We start from the raw sequence: 23,643 nt of genomic DNA on the forward strand, positions 1-23,643 counted from the left end.
TGTTGGTAGCAGAAGAATACGGTCACTGAGTCAAATAAAAGAAGTAGATGAAGGGAATGAAAGAACTCTTGTGGATTGCCTTTTTCTGACTTTTTCTGTGGTCTAGCCTTTTTATCATGTCCTTGGCAATAATATCCCTCTCCATTTTGGAAGCTAATGAAAAGGGATTTGTGATGACGCGGCTGTTCCTTGTTGGCCCTTTTTTGCTAACTTTAAGAGAGAAAAAGAGATAATGATGTCCCTTTTTTCCCTTCATCTTCTCCTTATCCCTCTTCTATTCAATTCGATTGTAGTAGACCCTGACCTCCTTACTACCAAACCCTTCTCTCATTCGAAATCCCTTAAACTTCCTTCACTGGAAGGGAGAGAAAAGTTTGGAGGGTTTTAAAGTATTGAGAAACAGCCCTTTCTATTCATTCTATTTGTAAGAAAAAAGAAAATTCGTCTCCGTCACAGATGGCGATCGACAGATTTCAATTGCCCTATTTGAAGGCACTTTTGTTGTTGTTACAGTCTTTTCGATTCTTCTTTTTCTTTTCCTCCATACAAAATGGAGTCTGTAGTGTATTAAATTCATTTCATAGATTTTCATCAATAATTTTTGTTGCATCTAAAGTACGAGGTCTATAAATTAAGTAATGAGACTGATTACAATTCTATATTATCACCTTCAAAATAACTTCCTTCTTGAAGCCACACAGCGCTGGAGACGTTTCTTCCACTCCTCATAGCAGTGCTCGAACTCTGATACTGGAATAGCCTTCAGCTGGTCGGTTACAGCCGTTTGAATGTTTTCCGACTGTCCCAAAATCAGTTCCCTTGAGGTGATTTTTCCAACTTCGGGAAGAGAAAAAAGTCACAAGGACTCAAGTGAGGCGAATAAGGAGGCTGAGGAGCCACAGGAATTTTTTACTGGCCAAAAACTCTGGTTTATTGAAATTACTGTGTGACAAGTAGCATTATCGTGATGCAACACCCAACTTGTTCTTGATGTTTAGTCTCACACGAATGACCCTTTTTCGAGAAGTTTTTCAAGAACCTCTCAGTAAAAGTGTTGATTGGTCCGTTTGACCTTGAGGTAGAAACTCTTTGTGATACTATTTGATCTTCGACTTCGCCATCCTTGCTTTTTTTTGGGCCTTGGAGAGGTTGAAGAGTGTCATTCCCTATGCTCTGGCGCTTGGTTTCTGGGTCGTACTCAAACACCCAAGACTCGTCACCAGTAATGACACGTTCCAGAAAATGGGGGGACTCATTTTGGGACAGTCGGAAAACATTCAAACGGAGAGTAACCGACCAGCTGGAGGCTATTCCAGTATCGGAGTTCGAGCACTGCTATGAGGAGTAGAAGAAACGTCTCCAGCGCTGTGTGGCTTCAGAAGGAAGTTATTTTGAAGGTGACAATATAGAATTGTAATTCTTTTTGAATAAAAAAAATTAAAAAAATCAGTCTCATTACTTAATTTACAAACCTCGTATTATTGCCAATATTCAGACATATTTCTACATTCTCTTGCTCTGAAAGTCAAGGTCAATACCCTACAATCAATCCTCCTGATTTCCAAATTGAGTTTAAATTGTGATTTTTAAGAAAATATTGGTCTCCGTGCGAATGTATGAACGTCTAACTGGAGAACTAGAATTCTATCAATGATTGATTGTCTCCAAAATGTGTTATTAATACAATATTTCTTAATATTACTTTCCATTATGTTTGCCCGGAGCTGAGACTTCCCTACAATTTTGGTTTTAATTTTGTGTTTTTCTTTTTGGATGGAAGGTACAAGACATTATTCATACTTACCACCAATAATATTAAACGGGATTTTGTTTGAATCGAGATCATAAATTTTCGATTCTATTCTCTTTAAACGTAAATACTATTTTAAGCCCTGAGGTGACGTAAAAGGTACTATTTTCTTCTTCTACATATATATATATAATCATCTTCAGACCCTTATACGCTCACCTATAATCTTTTAATGACTTCCGTATAAGACTTGTCAAAGTGGGGGAGAAGCTTAGAACCTCCTAAAGTAAGGAAGATGTTACTTCACAAGGCGGTATTATAGTTATGATTTACTGTGTAACTACTTTGTACCAGACGTTTCATTAATATAAATTATTTTCTTACATTTTTAAGCTTCTTTTTTTGGTTTTGTGTTTTTCCTAAGAAGTTTAAAGTTTTACATATTTATCAAATTGAATCAATAACAGCGATAATTATTATACATAAAATTCATGATATTGATTCTTACACCTGAAAACTTAAGCAAATTTCACTGTTAGCTAAAGCTAATTTCAGTCGCTGTACGAAATTCAGATTGTATAATTTACTAATAAAGCCTATCATTACTTAAGCTTCGGAAATCTAGGTAACTCATCTAAAAGGCAGTGATGGTTTTGAGTAGAATAATGACTTACGAGGTGCATTCAAGTTATAACACCTCCGAATTTTTTTCTCAGAACTATTTCCAGATAAAAACATGCGGTTTGTTTTAAAATAAGCGAGCACTCTTTGTTAATGCGTGACAGAGATGACAGCACTGTACGGCACACAGAACCCTAGCCGCAGCGTCGACAGTAAGGACTGTTTTGTATACTAAAAATGGCGACGTTTTCATTACTCGATCAGCGTGTAATCATTCGATTTCTCCATTTGCGTGGTGTGACACCAATTGAAATACATCGCCAGTTGAGTGAGACATGGGTGCGACAGTTCAAAGAAGAAAGAACGTCGTGTGAAAACAAACCAAGACAATCTCGGCCTCGCACCAGTCGGTCTGTTCACACGATCGACGGAGTAGAAAAAGTTGTTTTGGAGGATCGCCGAAAGTGTGTGCAACAGATCGCTTCCGAAGATGGCATTTCCGTGGGATCTGCGCACACAATCCTTCATGATGACCTGAAAATGTGAAAAGTGTCTCCTCCAGGTGGGTGCCACGAATGAAGACTTTGAAGTGATTGGTCATGTGCTCCCTACTCGCCTGATCTTGCTCCTAGCGACTTTTGGCTCTTTCAAAGTCAGGTTGTTCAACAATGAAAGACCCTCTCCGTGGCCGCACATTCACCAGCCAGGTCGCTATTGCATCAGCGACTTTTCCAGTGGTCAAAACAGACTCCTAAAGAAGCGTTCGCAGCGGCCATTGGAAACATGGCGGCGACGTTGTGAAAAATGTGTGAGGCTACATGGAGATTACGTCGAGAAGTGACAAAAGTTTCAAATTTTTGGTGAGATTGGTTAGTGAGAAAAAAAATTCGGAGGCGTTATAACGGTACGTGTTAGAAAAGAAAAAGATGTTGATGTATCCTTCTCAGATAAGGACATCATCTGGACGTCCAAAGAACAGAAAAAGGTGTTTTTGCAGAAGAATCGTAAGGAAAATTAATGAAATGGCTACGTCCAAATAGAGTAAAGTGGTTAGCAATCGTCAAGGAGACTCAAAATAGGCAAAATACTAGACGAATTTTATCACAAATTGTTGATGTCACTTTCGAAATATTGGTGCACCCCCCAAAAAAAGTCAAATTTTTCCCCCCAGTTTTCAAAGGGTTTCAAAACTCATTATTTCCAGTAATGCATTCTCGAACTCCGCAATTAGAGAATGTGAAAAGATAAACGTAATTAATTTCACCAACAATTTTTTAACCTAGACAATCAACCAGCCGGCTTTAAATAAGAAATAAGCAGATAACTGAGAAGCTAAGCACGATTAACTAAAAGTATAATAAGCAGAAGCAGTTTAAGGTTGAGGTACTCATTTAAATATTATTTAGATTTCATCTCTAGCCAAGCAAAAATTTATTTTAATGGTGAATATTTAAACCATTATATGAATCTTATGCAAGATTTAAAGCCTAGCCTAGCCTGGAGTAAATGTTAATTCAATGTAAATGAGATTTTGTACAATTTATGGGGTCGAAATTATAGAATAAATATATACCTTTATATACATGTTCACTTGTTTTTTTTTTTGGAATTTTGGGTTCAATGAAGATAAAGAGGAAGCTCAGTGTTCGTGTAAAAAGTTCAGAGATTATGCAGCTCTTAATTGAGAACTTTAAAACAACTTAACACAATTTTATTAATTAAAGCTTCATGTTTTAGAAGGTTGTTCTTTTAAAGTTAGCTACCTTAAAATTGATTAACTTTTTAGTTTAATTTTTTTTTATTTTTTGGTTCCACCAAACGCATACACACGAGACTGCTCTTTTAAAAGGTATTTGCATAGATTATCTGAATCTACTACGAGTTACCGGGTGGTCCCTTATGAAGTGACTCCGCCTTATTCCAATCTTCCTCTGTTTGTATTAACTTTTCTAAAAATATACTACCATAGTTTTTATAAAAAAACTTACCCATATAAGACCCCTCCCTTTAGGGGAAAAAAGCTATAAAGCTTTCAGAATGAGTAGTATATGGATTATTAAAAATCTAATGCATCTTCATTCTTGGTGTTCATTAAAATATAATTTTTAATCTAGTTAGTACAAAATTTAGGATCTAAAATAGGAAAATTTAGGTTTCATAAAAGGGAACGTCCCACAAAATTGCTTACAGCTTTTTTTTTATACGCCCTATGGTAATTTGAAGAGATTTCGAAACTCCTTTTATTGAAAAATCTAGTGTTTAACAGTCTCAAATAATAAAATTCTTTCTTGAATCTCAGAATTTGCCTTAATAAAGATTACTTTAATATTTAAATGTGTTCATTATAATCAGAGGTAATTGTTTATGGATAATATCCGTTTATTTTGAAAGTGGGGCAAGTCCATTTTTTGTTATTTCGAGATATTTAAGGTTTTGCGTTTCAATAAATTTAAAAATATTGGTAAATATTAATAGACATATTTCTTGTATTTTGTGGTGTTAGATAATGTAAGTTTATAATCCAATAGTGTTTATAGTGCTGGCTAAGAAAAATAAAGGTTTTATTATAACTAAATGGACTTGCCTCACTTTCAAAATTAATGGATTATTGTAATTGTTGATTTAAATGGTATCAGTCGTATCAGTCTTTTTTTAACAATAAAAACAAAATACTAATCAATAGTTCAACATTCTTCTTTTTTTGAATCATTTTGGTCCGAATTGCCTTCGTATTCAGATTCTGATTCCAAGATTCTTCTTTTATTACCGATTGTCATGGGTCTTATTTCTACAAAAATAATAAAATTACCTGCAAATCAGGATCTTATTGAAATGGCGTTATTACCCAGAAAAGTATTTTTATTTTATTTTTGTTACCTACCAAATTCACTTTCAGATGCATCAGAGTTATAATTACCATTTCAGTTTCAGCCATTTTTTCTTTTTATAAAATAAACCACAATCCGTTATTAATTTTCAAATAATGAAACTTTTTTTCGTACTCCGAGCACAAAACAACACAACTTACTTGATAGCCGATAATATAAGTCGAATGTTATAAAATTTACAGTTTTTCAGAGCCAATGGTACTAAAATTTCCCGATGTTGGTGTTATTATCGAAACACAAAATTAAGATGTACTTATTATTATTAAATATTGTAGAATCACCGATTACCAATATCAAAGATAGATAGACCATCACATTTGCTTCACCATACAGCAACCGGAGTTAAATTTTGCTGTACGGTTAAATAATTTCAACCTAAGATGGACTTGCACCATTTTCAAATTAAACATATTTACAATATTATTAAGAGCTAAAACTTCCATCTCCCAAATATTAGGATTCTTAATTTTTTTGACTCTAAATTGTTTACAGATAAAAAGATCATACTAAGTTTTATCTATAATTACCATTATCTTCATTTTTTTTCAAAAATGGACTTGCCCCACTTTCAAAATAAACGGCTCCTATATGATTTCATTCCCATTCCCGGTACAATTGATATTGCTGACAAAAATATTCTGACTTCATTAGTATCTAGAATACATTGTGTCGTAAGTGTGTAAATAGAAACCCTTAGTAAAACTGCTTTGTAAATTCGAAAAATTGGAAAAACCATTCAGCTCTTTTGCATTTCCCATGTACCATTTACTCTTCCACTCGTAATTTTAACTAGATCTTTTGTACTTTTAAATAATTAAGAAGCGGAAGTTTAAAGGATAAAACTGAAGTAAAACTGATTTAAAAGTAAGATAATGGCAGTTCTTGGCCAGTCATTGATATTATTTCTCAGGAATCTTGAGTTTTGGGTCAGTGATTAAATTAAAAAAAAAAAAATATCTTTACACCAACTTTTCAACCTACATTTACTTCATCTACACGTCGTACAAATCAAAAATCAAAGCAAAGATTTCAACCTGATCCGTTATTTAAGAACTCCCATAATATGACTTTTATAAAGCAAAACAAAAAAAAACAGATAATAAATTATTTAAAAAAAAGCTTTAGTAAAAACTATAGTTTGTACGCAACAGCGCGTTTGATCGGATATCCTGAAACGTGATACAGTTCTAATGGGATCACGCATCTAGACTTCCTGCTTTTATTCACACACACACACTTAAATATATCTATACTTTTTACAAAAGAGATGATTTTCCTTCTGTTTTCAGTGAATAAGCTTCTTATACATTGCTTCCTTTACACAATGAATGAATAAAAAGATTCGACTTGCATCCATATGCATATAAGAAGACGATTCATCTAAGTTAATGCAAACCATATATCAGCTGAATTCATAAATTCTACATACAAAATACACAATACAATATGAGCAAAAAAATTGTTATTAAAAATAAACTTCCCCATCTATATACAAGTGAAAGACTAATAAAATGTAGGTCTCAATATTTCGCTCCACACTTACTGGAAATCTTAAACATTTGTAGACCATAACAGTCTCTTTATTTGTGTAAAAGATGAATACCAAGCAATGAATTAGGTTTGGAGATAATGGCATCTAAAGTTTTCACAGTTTAAAATACAACCAAAATTTAAGTCTCAATATCTCGGTCCACATGCATTGGAAGATAATGAAATCTTAAACATTTGTAGACCATAACAGTCTCTATATTTGTGTAAAAGATGAATACCAAGCAATGAATTAGGTTTGGAGATAATGGCATCTAAAGTTTTCACAGTTTAAAATGCAACCAAACTTTAAGTCTCAATATCTTGGTCCACATGCATTGGAAGATAATGAAATCTTAAACATTTGTAGACCATAACAGTCTCTATATTTGTGTAAAAGATGAATACCAAGCAATGAATTAGGTTTGGAGATAATGGCATCTAAAGTTTTCACAGTTTAAAGTACAACCAAACTTTAAGTCTCAATATCTCGGTCCACATGCATTGGAAGATAATGAAATCTTAAACATTTGTAGACCATAACAGTCTCTATATTTGTGTAAAAGATGAATACCAAGCAATGAATTAGGTTTGGAGATAATGGCATCTAAAGTTTTCACAGTTTAAAGTACAACCAAACTTTAAGTCTCAATATCTCGGTCCACATGCATTGGAAGATAATGAAATCTTAAACATTTGTAGACCATAACAGTCTCTATATTTGTGTAAAAGATGAATACCAAGCAATGAATTAGGTTTGGAGATAATGGCATCTAAAGTTTTCACAGTTTAAAATACAACCAAACTTTAAGTCTCAATATCTTGGTCCACATGCATTGGAAGATAATGAAATCTTAAACATTTGTAGACCATAACAGTCTCTATATTTGTGTAAAAGATGAACACCAAGCAATGAATTAGGTTTGGAGATAATGGCATCTAAAGTTTTCACAGTTTAAAATACAACCAAACTTTAAGCCTCAATATCTCGGTCCACATGCATTGGAAGATAATGAAATCTTAAACATTTGTAGTCCATAACAGTCTCTACATTTGTGTAAAAGATGAATACCAAGCAATGAATTAGGTTTGGAGATAATGGCATCTAAAGTTTTCACAGTTTAAAATGCAACCAAACTTTAAGTCTCAATATCTCGGTCCACATGCATTGGAAGATTATGAAATCTTAAACATTTGTAGACCATAACAGTCTCTATGTTTGTGTAAAAGATGAATACCAAACAATGAATTAGGTTTGGAGATAATGGCATCTAAAGTTTTCACAGTTTAAAATACAACCAAACTTTAAGTCAATATCTCGGTCCACATGCATTGGAAGATCATGAAAACGTAAACATTTGTAGACCATAACAGTCTGAATATTTTGAGTAAATAATAATTAAATTGGAAAATATTTGGAAATATATTAAGACAAGAATTGATTTGGTGAAAACATGTTATTTGCCTTGATGGAAGGTTTCATGATATTCTTGGCTTTTTAATAATAATAATAAATAATAGAATGTCAATGTGCGAATATAAAAATCATAACAGAAGTAAATATTGGCCACTGTACACGTCATTACTTTTATATCTATTCTTTTTTATTACTGTTATTATTTATTTATTTAAATTGAGTTATTCAACGATTACGAGCTCGTCGTGGAGATAAAATACCAACTTAGTTTTTTACATTCTTCATTCATCGCTCTAATTTATAAAACCGGCCTGTGTAATCCCAGAGGAATGATAGCTGTAAAGCTGCTTGCTGATTTCATACTATTCTACTGCATCCCCCCGGATGTGGTCTTTCCTTCTCCACTAAGGACTGTTTGCGTCACATGTCCATTTCTTTATCTCTCAAAATAGAGGATACAATGATGTACACTTTATGGAGGTAATTTATGCACAAAATTGATTCACTGCCTCTGATAATGGGTGAAAATCTTTTTAACTAATAAACTTTTGTCACTGTTGCAGCATTGTGGTACTAAATACAATTAAACTTCTAGTTTTACCTGGAATAGAGGCAACCATTTGTAAAACGATTCTGTTGTAGTTATTTTAATTAGGAAACAATAATCTCTTTCTCTTTCACTGTTTTGTAAATATTATTACTTGAACTAAATGTTTATTACTGTAATTAAATTTAAGTTGTCTGTAATTAAAAACTTATTCGTAATTAAATTAGAAGTTTTTAAAATGTAAACACACTCCTATAATTTCCTAGTACTATAACCACAATTTCAACTGAGTTAACTTTAAAGAGAACTATACAATGTAACAGTATTAAATGCAAAATAGTATGCAACTATTAATTTAAATTATTACCTAGCTTTTATTTATAGTTACCAATCGCTGGTTTTCTAATATTTTCTGTTAGCTTCAAATTTCTCTTTTCCATCTAAAGAAGGGGGACATATTTTATCTTTTTAGATTTAACCAGCGCAATATCTACCCGCATTGTAAGCGAACGAAGAATGACGCCTTAATTGCTGGTTAGTTCACTAAGTTGGCTGGATAAGGTTCACGTGCAGTGCTGTCTTCACAGACAATTCTGCTTCTTTTAGCTCTAGCTTGAACGTTTATTAACTATTTTTTTTTTTTTTTAGTTTAAGTTGTGTTGTTAATTTTAATTGTTCTTTAATAGAAAATTATATTTGTTTGAACTTTAGAACTTATTCTATAAAATTCTTGAACCTTTTTTACCTTTAACCCTTAAACATTCTGTCACTACATCGCTTCAATATCACTGAGACAGTTCTCAGTATGGCTTTTCGAGTTCAAAACAAAATATTCTAGCTTTCTTTCCTCTATTAATTCATCGAAACTGTAGTTATAATTCGCGATTTTCTCAGAATAAAAAGGTAGTCCCAAAATTGTACTTCTTAAAATAACTTTTCTAAGTTTTCTTCTTAAGCGTTTCTCTAATCCCACGTCTTGGTGAAAATTAGGGTGCTATTTTTAATTAAAAGTTCTGACTTATGTGCAATCTTACTTTGGCAATTCTAATATTAATATAATTGTCTTTTATGTCTTTTTTATTTCTTTATCCGACTCTTTGCAAAGATTTTTGAAAATTACATCAGTCTAAATTTCACATTATGTGTTTTCTTAAAGATTATGTGAAAGATCTTTGCTAGAAAGCTTAATCCAAGAATGGTTTTGTTTTTTTAATTTATTTTTGGAAAAGAAATAATAGGCTGAAAAATTTATTGCCAGTTTCAGTCATTATAAACGTTATTTTGCCGAGCTTTCGACCTAGAGACTAGGTCATCTTCAGGGCTGTACAGTGCGTTAACAATTATATTACCCATTAATTATATTACAATGAATATGTATAATGTAACGAAAATTTACAAAAATATTTACCTAATTTACAATATACTGTTTTACATCATTAGTGGATAGGTGTGTCTTCTTTCGTGTCTGTTCATGGACTGAATGTGATCGGTCTGTGTGTGATTGTGTTAGGTTGTCAGGAAGTCAGTGTTGCCAATCGTCCAAGTATTTTGCAGTAAATTGGCGAATATATTGTATAAATTGTTGGTGTCAGTTTAGAATTTTAGACTGTTTTCTGACTTAGATATGTAACATATATCATTGAAACTATGATTCAGTCACCAAAAATAATGAACAGTAATTACAAGAAATAATATTTTTTTAAATCCAAGACTATTGTAGCTCTTTACTCATATTTAAATTTAATTTTTTTTTGCTTTCAAATTTTTTGAAGATTTGAATAATAATTTGTAAGACTAATATATTTTGTTCATTCTTTCTGTTACAGTGGGTGGAAGAGAGTTTTACAAATTTTGAAAAAGGAATCAATTGGCGATCATACGTGGTGTGCGATGTGGCCTATCACAGTGTAAATAATTGGCTATGGACACCGTTCGTGGAACGAGGCAATGCGAATAGAATTTATATTGAAATTAAATTTACTATAAGAGACTGTTCATTATTCCCTGGCAACGCGTTGTCCTGCAAGGAAACATTCAGCCTGCTGTATTATGAATTTGATGCTGCGACCAGGGAGCCACCACCATGGGAGCCAGAAAGCTATAAGTTGATTGGTAAGTCTGGTTATTGTTATTCAATTGATTTTAGTTAGCGGTTTGTTGTATTTTGTTTTAGCGATTAAAGTTAACAGCGAATACTTCACATTTAATGTTTTATTTTTTTAAGAAGTTTTTAAGGCGATTTCTGTGCCTACGAATTGTTTGCCAATAGATCAGGAAGTATTTGTATTTAAAAACATTTTTGGATATTACTTAGCAAAACTCTTTTGGAATCTACCAAAGAAGTAGATGTTGGTGGAGAATATTATGTCTTCGTAGCGAAATGGTGCATCTAAATACCTGTAGGTATATGTCGTCAAACATTAGTTTCCTTTCTAATACATAACCATTATTATATGTTTGAAATCCTCCTCCTCATTGCAGTCTACGCAAAGAGGAGAGGACCTTTTGTTGATCCTGTGAAGATACGATCCGCACACCGTGTGGTTCGCTCTCAGCCTGCTTATTGTCGTAACAACCCATTTATTAGTGACAGTTCCCTTAAACCATGGTTGTCTAGGTAACTGATCTACACATAGTTTTATAGAATCTCCCTTTATTACCATTACTGTAATCTGTCTGCCATTTTTGTAGTGCTGCTTTTGCAATAATTGTACACTTGATATCGGTGTGTGGTAATTTATAATTAGCCATTACACCCACTATTGGTGGCTTCCTTTGCAAGTGTATCAACAATTTCATTCTCTTTTATACCACAATGACCCCTTACCCACAAAAAATTAATGCAGACCCCCTTCTCCTTAAAAATGGCAATAATTTCTACCAATCCCTGCGATAATATGATTCATTCCTGCAGACTGGTTGTGTATATGTGATAATTTACACAACGCACTCTCTGGCTGTCACTAATAATGGTATAAAATTATAATTTAATGTTCAATTATTACCAAACATTAAATTTGAAGATAGATTTCATCTTTAAATGTGTCTTAGAATTGATAATTGTTTAGATCATGATAAGAAAAATTGTTCTTCCCCTTCCGTTTCATTAAAGATTTCAAATGAAAAGTAATTGCAAAAAGCCCTGCTACATAGTTGTAAACCTGTTTTCAGAATGGAGAAAACCATACTATTTACTAGTCGTTTTAAAGAGTGAATTTGTTTATCTGTAACCATTTCTCTTTAGTCTACGCTTCATTAAGATTCTCCTATTAATCTAATGTTAATTACATTTTGTAATTATCTAGGGAATTCCTTAACACCCTTTTTTTCTTGGTGCTTTATTAAATTCACCATCTCAGCCATTAATTTTACAACAAGATTCTTTACCCGCTTTTACGGGCTTTTGTTTTGTAACTGAGAGAATAAGTCTAATGAAAGTGAATGTTCGCTGCAGAGAAACATGTTTATGTTACATTCTACTGTTTTGTGGCCTTTAATGTGCTCATACATTCCTTGACGGGTCTAAGGTGCGATGTTATCTTTGATTCGATAAAGCTACCTCAATGAACTCCTCAGATTTGTCTTCTGTTTTAAGAAAAGTTCTATTCTATTATTATTCTTTCTAAACTGACCCAACTGTTAACCCCCATATTGTTGCCAAGGGAACTACATTGTTTATTTCTAATATTGTTTTCTTAATGTGCAGTGTATATCCCAACATGACTGGCGCTAAATCTTTTCGATAAACAAACCTGTCCCAACAATTCGAGAACTACTCTTTGCTAAATTCTTCCTCATTTATTTTAATGGAGATATCTTGAGCGATGTTGATCTGGCTAGTTCTTGATTATTATCTATCTTATGCAAAGATATCTTTACAGAATGTAAAGAGAAAGTAGTAAATGAGCACGTTCTATGCACTCATAAAGTTTTGAGTTTTTTGTTACAAAAATATCTTGGGTACTTCGTTAGTTTTAAAGATCTTTGATATTAACATTCGTAATATGAGTAGAGGTTCTTTTATAATTTTACTTAATTTACTTTAGACAATTTCTGACAAATTCTGTTAATAAATAATTTTTATTGTTCATTTATGAACGAAATTACTGTTAGGAATCAAAGTACCAATATTCTCTCATATTGAACCTACATTTGACTAACTCGATAGCTTATTAGGAATAATTTAAGCCAGTTTCCTTTATTATAATGAACTTCTTTTGAATAAATTGGTACTTTAGCCACCTTTGAATCAACTGGAAACATCATTTGATTTGTACCGTGTATCTTTGAACCACATTGAACCATTTCGAAGCAATTTTCGTTACCATGAAACCTTCTAAAGTACTTCATTAAGAGTTTTGTCTATGTATTTTGAATCTTGAAAATCTATCCTAGGCTAGATTTAGGATGAAATCAAAGCATGATTTCTCCTAGCAAAGCGTATGTGCATGATCGGCATGTATAGATTCAAAGCACTGTTGGCTGCACTGAACAGATGGGCACAACTGCTCTCCTTACCTCTTTTTAGGACGTTAAACATAACTTTTTGCAGAAGCCGAACATCGTATTATCGATTAATGTTTGTTTTTGGTGTAGTGGAGCTGAAGAAGAACGAAATGTTTAGCATCGATTTTTTTGGCTTAGATTAAATAAAGCTAAATTAAAGTGCTGCTTTCTTTGACTAAGCTATTCGTTTATTACTTATATAAAATTGAAGTTTTTAGTAAAATTCCATGGGTTTATATCTTTCTCTTCTTTCGGAGCCTTATAATGTTTAACTCTGAATTTTAGGGATGGGATTAGCTATGCGGTTAGCGTACTGGACTCCCACGCGGAGGTCCCGGGTTCGAATCCAGCTGCTGACCCTCAGATTTTCTCTTTCTAGGAGCTTCTTACAGCTCACTGTCCGGTGATGGACAGTGTTGTCTGTAACGAGAGAACACTGTCCGGAGGCCGGCAATACACTGAAAAAAGCTCTGGGCGCCAATAACCTTAGATGTTGACGCGCCTTAAACATTAAAAAAAAAAAAAAACTGAATTTATTCAAAGATTTGAAAAGTAGCATCTAATGATGGATGCGCTTAGCTTTACAGTTTGCAGCAATTGCAGTAGATTTAGTCAATGATTGAAGCAGATTCGCTTTGAGATTGCTACTTTCAGGAACACCTTTTTGCTATTCACGATCTGGCAATGGACTGTGCTTTCTGTAAAAAAGAGAACACTGTTTGGATACTGGCAGTGCACTAAGAAGGATTCTTGATTGTCTAGGATCTCTCAGATCTTTACAATGAAAAGTCTTTCTTTAATTTTTGTAATTACTGGTCAATTTTGGGTCATTCTTCCAACTAATACTACTACTTCTCCCTGGTCATCACAGCCCATGAAGGGCCTGGACCTCAACTACAACAGCTATCCACCGTTCACGGTCCCTCGCAGCCGTTCTCCAACCTTGCAGGCCGGCCGCCTCCACATCATCCTCCACGTCCCTCAGCCATCTCAGCCTTGGTCTACCTCGGGGGCCTTCTCCCGCTAGGATGCTCTTTTTTGGAGCCCTTATATCCTCCATTCGGTGTATGTGTCCCATACCATCGCAGTCTTCCTGACTTTTACGCAAGACACAATATCAGGCTCACCAAACAGTTCAACCACTTCTTGGTTCGTCCTGATTTTGAAGCCTTCCTCTGTCCCCACGCAGGTCCAAATATTCTCCTTAATATTTTCCTTTTACCTCCTGCGTATCCTTTGCTCATCTGCTCGGGTCAAAACCCACTTTCCCGAGCCATAGGTGACGATCGGCCTCAGCACCGTCCTAAAAAGCCTTATTTTTGCTGCTCTCTACACATTTTTACCTTCTAAACACCGTTTGAAGAGCCCATAAGCAACTATTTCCAGCAGCCATTTGTCTAGCAATATCTTCTGTTACATCGTTTTTAGAGGTTAACACTGAACCCAGATATTTGAAATTCTGGTCATTCTTTCAAACTAATGCTTTAATTTAGTGCTTCATATCAGAAGCCAAAAATTAATGATAGTCCAAACTAAATAACACATGGAAATACTACAATCATTACCTTGTTAAGAAACATGACTTTTGCCCTTAAATATCTTGGCCAAAGAGTTTATTAAAACATATCTTATTATTTTATTTTCAAGATTGTTTAATTTATTCTTAAGTGCATACTAATTACAGTATTAAGCCCCTTAGTTATCTTGTCACTTTTGACAAGACTTTTTTTCTAATTACTATTTTATTACTGCCATAAAAATGGCGCAGTTTATTATTAGATATTTTTAATTACAGTGTTTAATTTTTTATTTTTGTATTGTATATATGTATTTTAATAATTCCGATATATTTAATTACAAGAAAAAAAATGATGTGTCATTTTCATCAAAAAGAGAGGCAATTAAAATTTATTGAATTCTTAAAAGTTTCTTTTAAAATTTTTATTAGGTCGGATAGCTGCTGGAGAGGGAAGATTCAACACAAATAGCGAAGTCATAATAAACACTGAGATCAAATCAATACCCGTTACCAAGAAGGGAGTGTATTTTGCCTTCAGAGATCAAGGAGCCTGTATATCCTTATTAGCAATTAAGGTATTTTTTATAGTCTTTTTAACTTAAAATTATTGTATTATTATTTACTTTTTTAATCATTATTGTATTATCCATGACTGATTTTATGTTAGTATTTTTAGTGGGGAAAAAAAAGATAAAAACGTAAAACTAATTTGTTGGTGCCGTTAAGTAAATGCAAATTAATCAATATAAATTCATTTAGTTTTATGTCTATATCACGTTTTCGAAAACATTACTTCCGTATTGTAAATAGGAAGTAGTTTTGAAATGAAATGCAATAAAATTAAACCAAAATTGCGGGCGTAAACTTAATTTTTTTGGTACTGTGATTGTTTATAATCCTCCTGAAGTAAGTAGTAAAGTAATCGCCTATTCTTTCAGGCGGGGCTTAACGTCCAACTACCAATTAGGGTGTCGTGGACGGAGGCGACTAGCAAACATACTTTACTGTAAATTTCTCTTATTAACCATTAAATAAAATCCAAGGCCTTAGACCGGGGAATCGAACCCAGTACCACAATACATATTAGCTTCGCAGGTCTCGCCTTTAACCACTCGGCTACCGTGGCGCCCTAATCCTCCTGCATGTTCCCTTAAATCGATATCCCTGGGAAAATTTTACATCCAATAAATGCGATTTATTGTGATTTTAATATATAATCTTACTCTCAGACGGAAAATCCTACCTCCCATCTTCTTGAACCAAACTCTTGTACCAACTGTGGACAAAGTACGCTACCTTGGACTGCACCTAGGTTGACATGGAATCCCCATACTAGACTGAAAAGACAAGATACTAACCAACGCTACAAAACTTCTCGCCAGACTACTTGACAAACGTTCGAAACTTAACCTACTCTTATATCTACTTTTACTGCAACCTGTTTGGTCATACGCCATCGAAGTATGGGGATCGACTAAGCGTTCCAACTCACTACGGCATCCCAGATTTTACAGTCAAAAAAATACTTCGAAAACTTCTTAACGCTCCGCTCTATGTATCTAACTTCACACTATCCATAATGACCTTAAAATCCCTTTCATTACAGATCTTGCTAACACTCGTTTCTTCAAATTTCATTCCTCTATAGCAGCTCATCCTAACCCTCTCATAGAACACCTATCTTCCTCCACATTACCAGGTAATCCTCTAAGGAGATTGAAGAGAAGATGGCCTCGTGATCTTCTCTTATCGTGAGAGCAGTATAGCAAGAGCACATTACTGGAGTGGCACCACTGGGTGCCTTCTCCACTCGTGATTTTCACTTATTTTTTTTATCAGGTACCATATTTGCTTGTTGCTACAATCGTTGCAACAAGCAAATGATTAATGCAAATTACTTGACTCTTTTCAGCAAACTATTCGCATAAAAAAGAAATTAAATAAATAAATAAAAAATTGTGTTTTCACGTTGATTATTTCTAAACTGTAATGATGAAAAATAAAATCGTAATATTTTAAAGAATTTTTGACGGAAATACCAAAATTTCCGCGTAATAAGTAAACTTGTTTGACTTTTATAAGAAGTAAAAAAAAGTGAAAGTTGTCTTGAACATGACTTATATCATTTTTGTAATATTCAAAAACGTTAAAAAAAGATTTAATGAATATGAAATATTTTCTCCTAATATCTGCCATAAATGCTAATTTAGCATTGAAAATAATTGGCCATTCTGTGTTGGTCGTGACAAAAGCAAACATGTTATTGGCGTTTAACTGTTTCAAGTATGTTTTTCTTTAGATTCCATTTCATTTTTTTATTCCATCCCCTCTCCAACTTTTTCTTACTAGCTCTTCTGCTGTTACCTCTACCAATTGGTAATTTACGTCTTATAATTTTTTAAATTTTATGATTACTGCTATTTCATGACTTTCGTATGAACATTATTTTAAAGTTATATCGTAAAAAAGAACTTGTAATTCCATGGACATGAGTGGAAGGAATAATTACGAATTTTTGTGTGCTTTAGCTAGCTTTTTTTTTTCTTTTTTTTTTTAAGTAGACAATATTACATTCTGTGAATGAAAGAAGTTTATCGTACTAAACTGATTCATTGCTTGATTCGTAAATTGAAGTAATCAAATTAAATTATGGGTACTGCCAGGGAAATCGCTTTTTCCCTGAGATTCTCAAGAAATGGCTGCGCCTCTCCGAATGCGAAATACAGTGTACATTAAAATAGAACTTTTTAGATTTCAGTGGTTGTTCACAGAATATTTTGTACATTCGAAAGGAAAGTTAATGCTTTTTGTATGAATAGTGGCGTTTTCTCTGTGGCTTTACTGCCAAGTGGTTTGCAAGTGCAGTCCAAGGAGTGGGTGTCCTTTGGTGGGACAAGAAGGACCTAATATTATTGATTTATTTTTTCTAGGCTCCCCCTCAGTTTTATTCAAAACAATTTCCCTGGCTCTCAGGGCGCTTAAGATATCCTTTCCTATAAGGAAAAGTGAAGTTCTTCACTTCATTTCACTTCTTCCAGGAAACTTGACGTCCCTGTGGGTATCCCATCCTTAAAAAAAAAAAACTCGAATAAAACTTGTCACCTTCGTCACTTAGCGGCCAGTAGAATTGATAGTTTATGTACACTTTCTTAGATTAGGTGTGCCCACAGATAAACTATAGCTTATCATAACCCGTCAATCTCTAATATTTCATAACTTTGTACCCCAATACCCCCCAAAATAACTGCACCGAACTTTATTCGTTACCTCCACTGTTACTAGAGAAACACTTGGGGCGTTCTTATAGAGCAGGAGTGCCAAAGATTCACGCGGGATACAACATATTTGGATTCAGAGACTGAGAACAGACAATCTTCAGTAAGGCAAGATAGACGTTTATCCAGTCAATCTTGATCTGTATGCCGTTTTATTTAATTTCATAGACGGAAATAGTTGCTCACTCAAGAACGTAATCCCAAAATATCATAAAATTTGTACAACAAACATTTTTGGATATTTCTCACCTAAATAAGAATATATTTTGGGGATTCCTACTTCGTCTTTTAAAACCGAATCATTTCTGGAATTCCACTGAGAGTGGCCGACATATTAGCTTCCAAACGTCGCTGGGACTAAGTCAGCACGTTTATACAAGCCCCCAGGCCCCACAGGAAAGGCCCTGGGGCCACGTGTATACTTGTCTTCAGTAGTTAACTGAAACTGGGAATTGTGTGTACCGATATTGCCTCGATCTCTCTCGCCAAAGCGCTATTTCCTTCATAAAAACTTTCTTCTTTTTCATTTTATTTCAGTACATCGTGGGCCATAAGAGATTACTGGCCCACGAGCCGTAAGTTTGACACTCCTGTTATAAAGTATTGTTTTGCATGAGACCAAGCTTAAATAGTAACCTAATTTCATGGAATAAAAGCTCGCAAGTTTTTGAATCGAGTCTTGAATGATTCACAGAAAATCATTTTTTTTAGTGCCTTCAACAGATGAATGTCTTACTTCAATTTTTAAAACTGAAATGTTGATTTTTTATTTCTTTTAAAATTCTAGGTTTACTATATAACCTGTCCAGAGGTTACCATCAATTTTGCCAAATTTCCGACAACACCAACGGGCCGAGAGGTAACATTCATAGAACAAGCAACAGGTCGTTGTGTGGACAACGCGGAAGAAGTGGAAACTCCAACTTACTTGTGTAAAGGTGATGGAAAATGGTATCTGCCCAGCGGAGGCTGTAAATGTAAACCTGGTTTTGAAGCCGATGTTGAGAAGCAAACATGTAACGGTAAGTGTCTTTTTTATATATTTTTAGCATTCATTCACATCTTTTTTGGTCTTTACATATAATTAACTTCTTTACCTAAAGTTTCTTTTATTTTGGAAATAAAAACACAAGTCCCGGTCACACCCCGCTACAGGAATGTGGTAGTGCGTGGGTGAGATACATATGTTGTGTGACATCATCACATTGTTAAAAAACAGTATCTTATCTGTGTTGTTGTCTAAGTTAGTCCATTCTCTTGACAGACATTTTGAGAACTTTATGTCTTTTAAAATGAGCCGGCACCTAAGATACAGTTAAGAGATAATGCTTACCGAGATTTACAGCTTATTATCTCGTAAAAACAATTTTGACAATAAAGCTGTATAAAATAGATTTTTGAACTTTTAGTTTGTAGCTACATTTAAAAAATCTCGTTTCTGTGTGTGTACTATATGTTTGTCTTAAGTCATTAGAATGATTACTATACAGTTATTGTAACATTTTGATTATAATTTATTACTTAGACCACGTTTTGTTTCACTTATTACAAGAAAAAAAGCCAAATGGAGACGAAGTTGGAGATCGCTTGATGCGAAGAATGACCCGAGAGTCTTTTAGAGCCACGAAAACCTTTACTTTGGTAAAGTATTTTGGTCCAGTCCTGTTTATAGATGACATTTAAAAAATTTGAAAGAGGATCCAGCAAAAAACAGATACAGGACCTGTACAAGGTGTGGCTGGCTATTAAATAACGAGACTGATGCTGTAAAACATTTTATTTTAAATTCATACATAATTAGTTATTATCACCTTCAATATACACCCCTCCCCTATCCCTACAACGCTCCATGCGAATTTACCATTGTTCGAAACAGTGCTGGAAGTCTTTTTCTGTGAGCTCCAGAAGATCTTTCACAGCTTCAACGGACTGAAATCGTGTTCCTTTTAATGCAGATTTGATTTTGGGGAACAGATAAACGTCACATGGGGTCAGGTCAGGCGAATAGGGCGGATGACCTAAAACTGGGGATGTTGTACTTTGGCTAGAAACGTCTTGACAGACAATGCAGTGTGAGCTGGCGCGTTGTCTTGATGGAGAACCCCGTGACTTGTTCTTCCACAAATCGGGTCATTTTTTCCTTGCTCTTTCACGGAGTTGAGCGAGCACCTCACTGTAGTAATGTTGATTAATTATAATCGATATTTTCATCCGTTTTGGACGTGAAAGGGCGACCCCAGGCGGTCATCATCTCCGACGTCTTCTCGGCCATCTTGGAAACGCCTGAACCACTCAAAAACTCGCGCACGTGATTAACATTCACACCATAAACTTCTTTTAATAAAAGATAAGTTTCAGTAGCGGTTTTATCAAGTTTTGATGTGAAATTTCACGACAATTCGTTGCTCTACTACATGTGTTTTCGGCAAACCGAAACTAACACCTCTTACACAAACGACGGTTCCAGTCAGACAGATTTCTCTACAAACACGTGAGACACAGCAATCGAAAGAGAAGGTTTTAACGCTGCACAGCTGTCGGTCGTTAGGATTTGGCGCATGCATAGTTCTTCTGTAGCAGCATCAATCTCGTTATTTAATAGCCACACCTCGTATATTCAGGACGATTGAGTCATTTTGGAAGTGGTTAAAGTTCCTATTAAAATAATAATCCAAAAAGTAATTTAAAAAAAATATATTTGCCTTTTGTTTAAAAAATCGATGTCCATCAGACCAGCAGGAAAAATTAAAAACAATTATTTTCTACGATCGATTCGTGTAACTGTGCCAGGCAACTTCGCGCGAATGTCAGTCGACATCTATAATAGATAATCTGATGCGATTTTGCATCAAATTTAATTTAAAAGTTAAAACAAATCTACATAAATGCAAAACCATGTGGAATATAGAAGCATTTTACGATAAAATGTTAAAATTATGCCTGCACGAGTAATTTTTGAATTAGCTATTATTGCCGAGTGTATGCCACTGGACACGAACTATCCTATATCAGTTCAGTTTAATGTAAAGAGTTTCTATAGAAATAAAAATTATTGGAACGCTTTTGTAGTTTTTATTGGTTTAGCCGCCGCGGCTGACGAAGTAGCCGTTCAGAACAATGCAAGCCGCTAGCTGTGTCTTGGGTGGACCCGGCGAGCTGCAGTGGTTTGAACTATTCAAAGGTTTATTATTAGATCCTTCTTATTCTACCAACTTGGGGGCTTCCTTTACCTCTTCATTCTTCCTTTTGTCCTGTTTAGCGTAGGCCTCCTCTTTCTCTTCCTTACTCTGGGGGTCTGTGTGTCCTTCAGTGGCACATAACTAGCTCAGACCATCCTGTAAGAAGGACCAATTAATAAAAGACAGGACCCTCTCTTGTTTTCCTTTTATATATTCTTTCTCTTTTTACATACTCGAGGAACCCCTATTAGCTCGGCGAACACTCTTTTCTTAACATCTAGAAAATAAAACCAAAAACCATTCTTTTGTTGTTATTATTATTATTATTATTATTATTTATTTATTTTTTTTTTTTAAAGAAACGAATATTGTTCTAAATCGTACAAATATATGGAGCTGCTTTTTAATAATACAGTTCTTTCTCTCTTGGCCCTGGCTGTTCGACACACGCTTCTAAGTGTAGACCGCCCTGTATTTTCACGACATGAGCTCACGTTATTGTTAAAACATGGAATATTGTAGAAACATTTACTGGATATAATATTGAAGGAAATAGATTATAAAAACCGAAAAAAAAAAACGAACAATTTCTCCATAATACGTGCATTTATATTTTGTTGTAACTTCAATTAATGTTTCAGCTGGATAAATGCAATAAAAATTAAGGAGGAAATCCTCCTCCTTCTACTAAGAAATCACACGTGAACTAAGCCCATAAATTTGGGCACATTATTCCTGGAGTTTAAGACGGGATGTAGTAGTTGAGTAACGGATGGTTTTGGTTTTAATCCTGAGCAAAATATAAAGACAGACATACTTATCGTTGTTGTTAATCTTATTGCTCTGTGTTACTAAAAGAAAAGAACACTCAGGAATATCTGCCATAAAAATTGGACCTCCTGTCGATTGCTATCAGCTGTCAAATTCGTCTTGTTGAATCCTGTACAGGCCACATACGAGGGTCGTTTGAAAAGTCCGTGCAAAGTCAGAGAGATAGCACCACTGGCGCGTATCGAGGTTATGTTTAGTTAGTAGCATCTCCTGGAAGAACACACACCAAGTTTCAGCCAGATCGGTCTATTTCTTTGTGTTTGGCATTCGTTTGAATCGAGGAAGTCGAGTGATTTTCAAAAAATGGACGAAAAAGAATTTCGTGTGTTGATTAAACACTACTTTATGAAAGGCAAAACGCCTCAGGAGACTAAAGAGAAGCTTGATAAACATTATGGTGACTCTGCACCTTCGATTAGAACAGTTTATTAGTGGTTTCAAAATTTTCGGAGTGGCCATATGGGCACAAATGACGCTGAACGTTCTGGACGCCCTGTTGAGGTTACTACTCCAGAAATCATTGATAAAATCCATGATATGGTGATGGATGACAGAAGAGTGAAGGTGCGTGAGATTGCTAGTGCTGTGGGCATCTCGAATGAACGGGTACATAATATTTTGCATCAACATTTGGACATGACAAAACTATCCGCAAGATGGGTGCCGCGATTGCTCACGCTTGACCAAAAACGAAATCGTGTGAATTCATCGTTATTGGACTATTTGAAAACCGAGCTGCAAGAAAAACGCCCACGATTGGCCCACAAAAAAGTCCTTTTCCTTCACGACAACGCACCAGCTCACACCTCAGCAGTTGTGGTCGCAAAATTAATGGAAATAGGGTTCCAACTCGTTTCACATCCCCCCTATTCTCCAGACTTAGCTCCCTCGGACTACTATTTGTTCCCCAATATGAAGAAATGGCTGGCGGGAAAAGATTTTATTCAAACGAGGAGGTGATTGCAGAAACGAATGGCTATTTTTCAGACTTGGACAAATCCTATTATTCGGAAGGGATCAACAAACTAGAGCAGCGTTGGACGAAGTGTATAAGCCTAAAAGGAGACTATGTTGAAAAATAAAAAAGGTTTACCCCAAAAAATTAAGTAGTTTTTATTTTTGCATGGACTTTTCAAACGACCCTCGTACTATCAAATTCCAAATTCATCTTTGTTCTGTATTATTTTTTTGTTTTATTTATGGATTTATTATTATTTTTGTTTATTCACTTTAATAAATAATTGTAAAAGTTAAGAAATCAAAACAATCAACAATCTAAAAAACAGAAAAATAATTTTGTTATTGCTTGAAATGTAGTATTTGTAAACGCTTGCTTTTCTTTCTGTGTGTTTGTAAGGAAATAAGCCTAAATATGGATCTATTTTAGTAAGAAGTTTTCAAATACAGTTCAACCTCGATTAACCGGTCCTCGATTATCCGGGATACGGTTTAGCCGGGATCATGTTGAGTCATCATAAGAACATCTGGATCGGCGCTGAAAAAAAAGTTAATTTTCGGTGGCGACAGGAAAATTTTTTTTGTCTTCCGATGTAAAATAATTGGTAGGCGTGGCAGCAACTCTT

At 34.5% G+C, this 23,643-nt stretch overlaps 1 protein-coding gene across 11 annotated transcripts in view; it reads left to right on the top strand.

The window, feature by feature from the left end:
• The window catches only part of Eph (Eph receptor tyrosine kinase), a 675,653-nt gene that overhangs the window by 606,218 nt on the left and 45,792 nt on the right, over positions 1-23,643 (top strand). For all 11 annotated transcript variants that reach the window (XR_012461180.1, XM_074137247.1, XM_074137254.1 and 8 more), the window contains 3 exons: positions 10,577-10,862; positions 15,205-15,350; positions 18,838-19,072. Coding sequence is in view for 10 of the 11 variants with exons in the window: in XM_074137247.1 (XP_073993348.1) it covers positions 10,577-10,862; positions 15,205-15,350; positions 18,838-19,072 (667 nt within the window). In the remaining variant the exon portion in view is untranslated. The remainder of the gene's footprint in view (positions 1-10,576; positions 10,863-15,204; positions 15,351-18,837; positions 19,073-23,643) is intronic.

The sequence above is a fragment of the Rhodnius prolixus genome, unplaced genomic scaffold (genome assembly GCF_049639745.1).
Source record: "Rhodnius prolixus isolate KJV_2025 unplaced genomic scaffold, Rpr scaffold_5, whole genome shotgun sequence".
Taxonomy (NCBI): Eukaryota; Metazoa; Arthropoda; class Insecta; order Hemiptera; family Reduviidae; genus Rhodnius; species Rhodnius prolixus.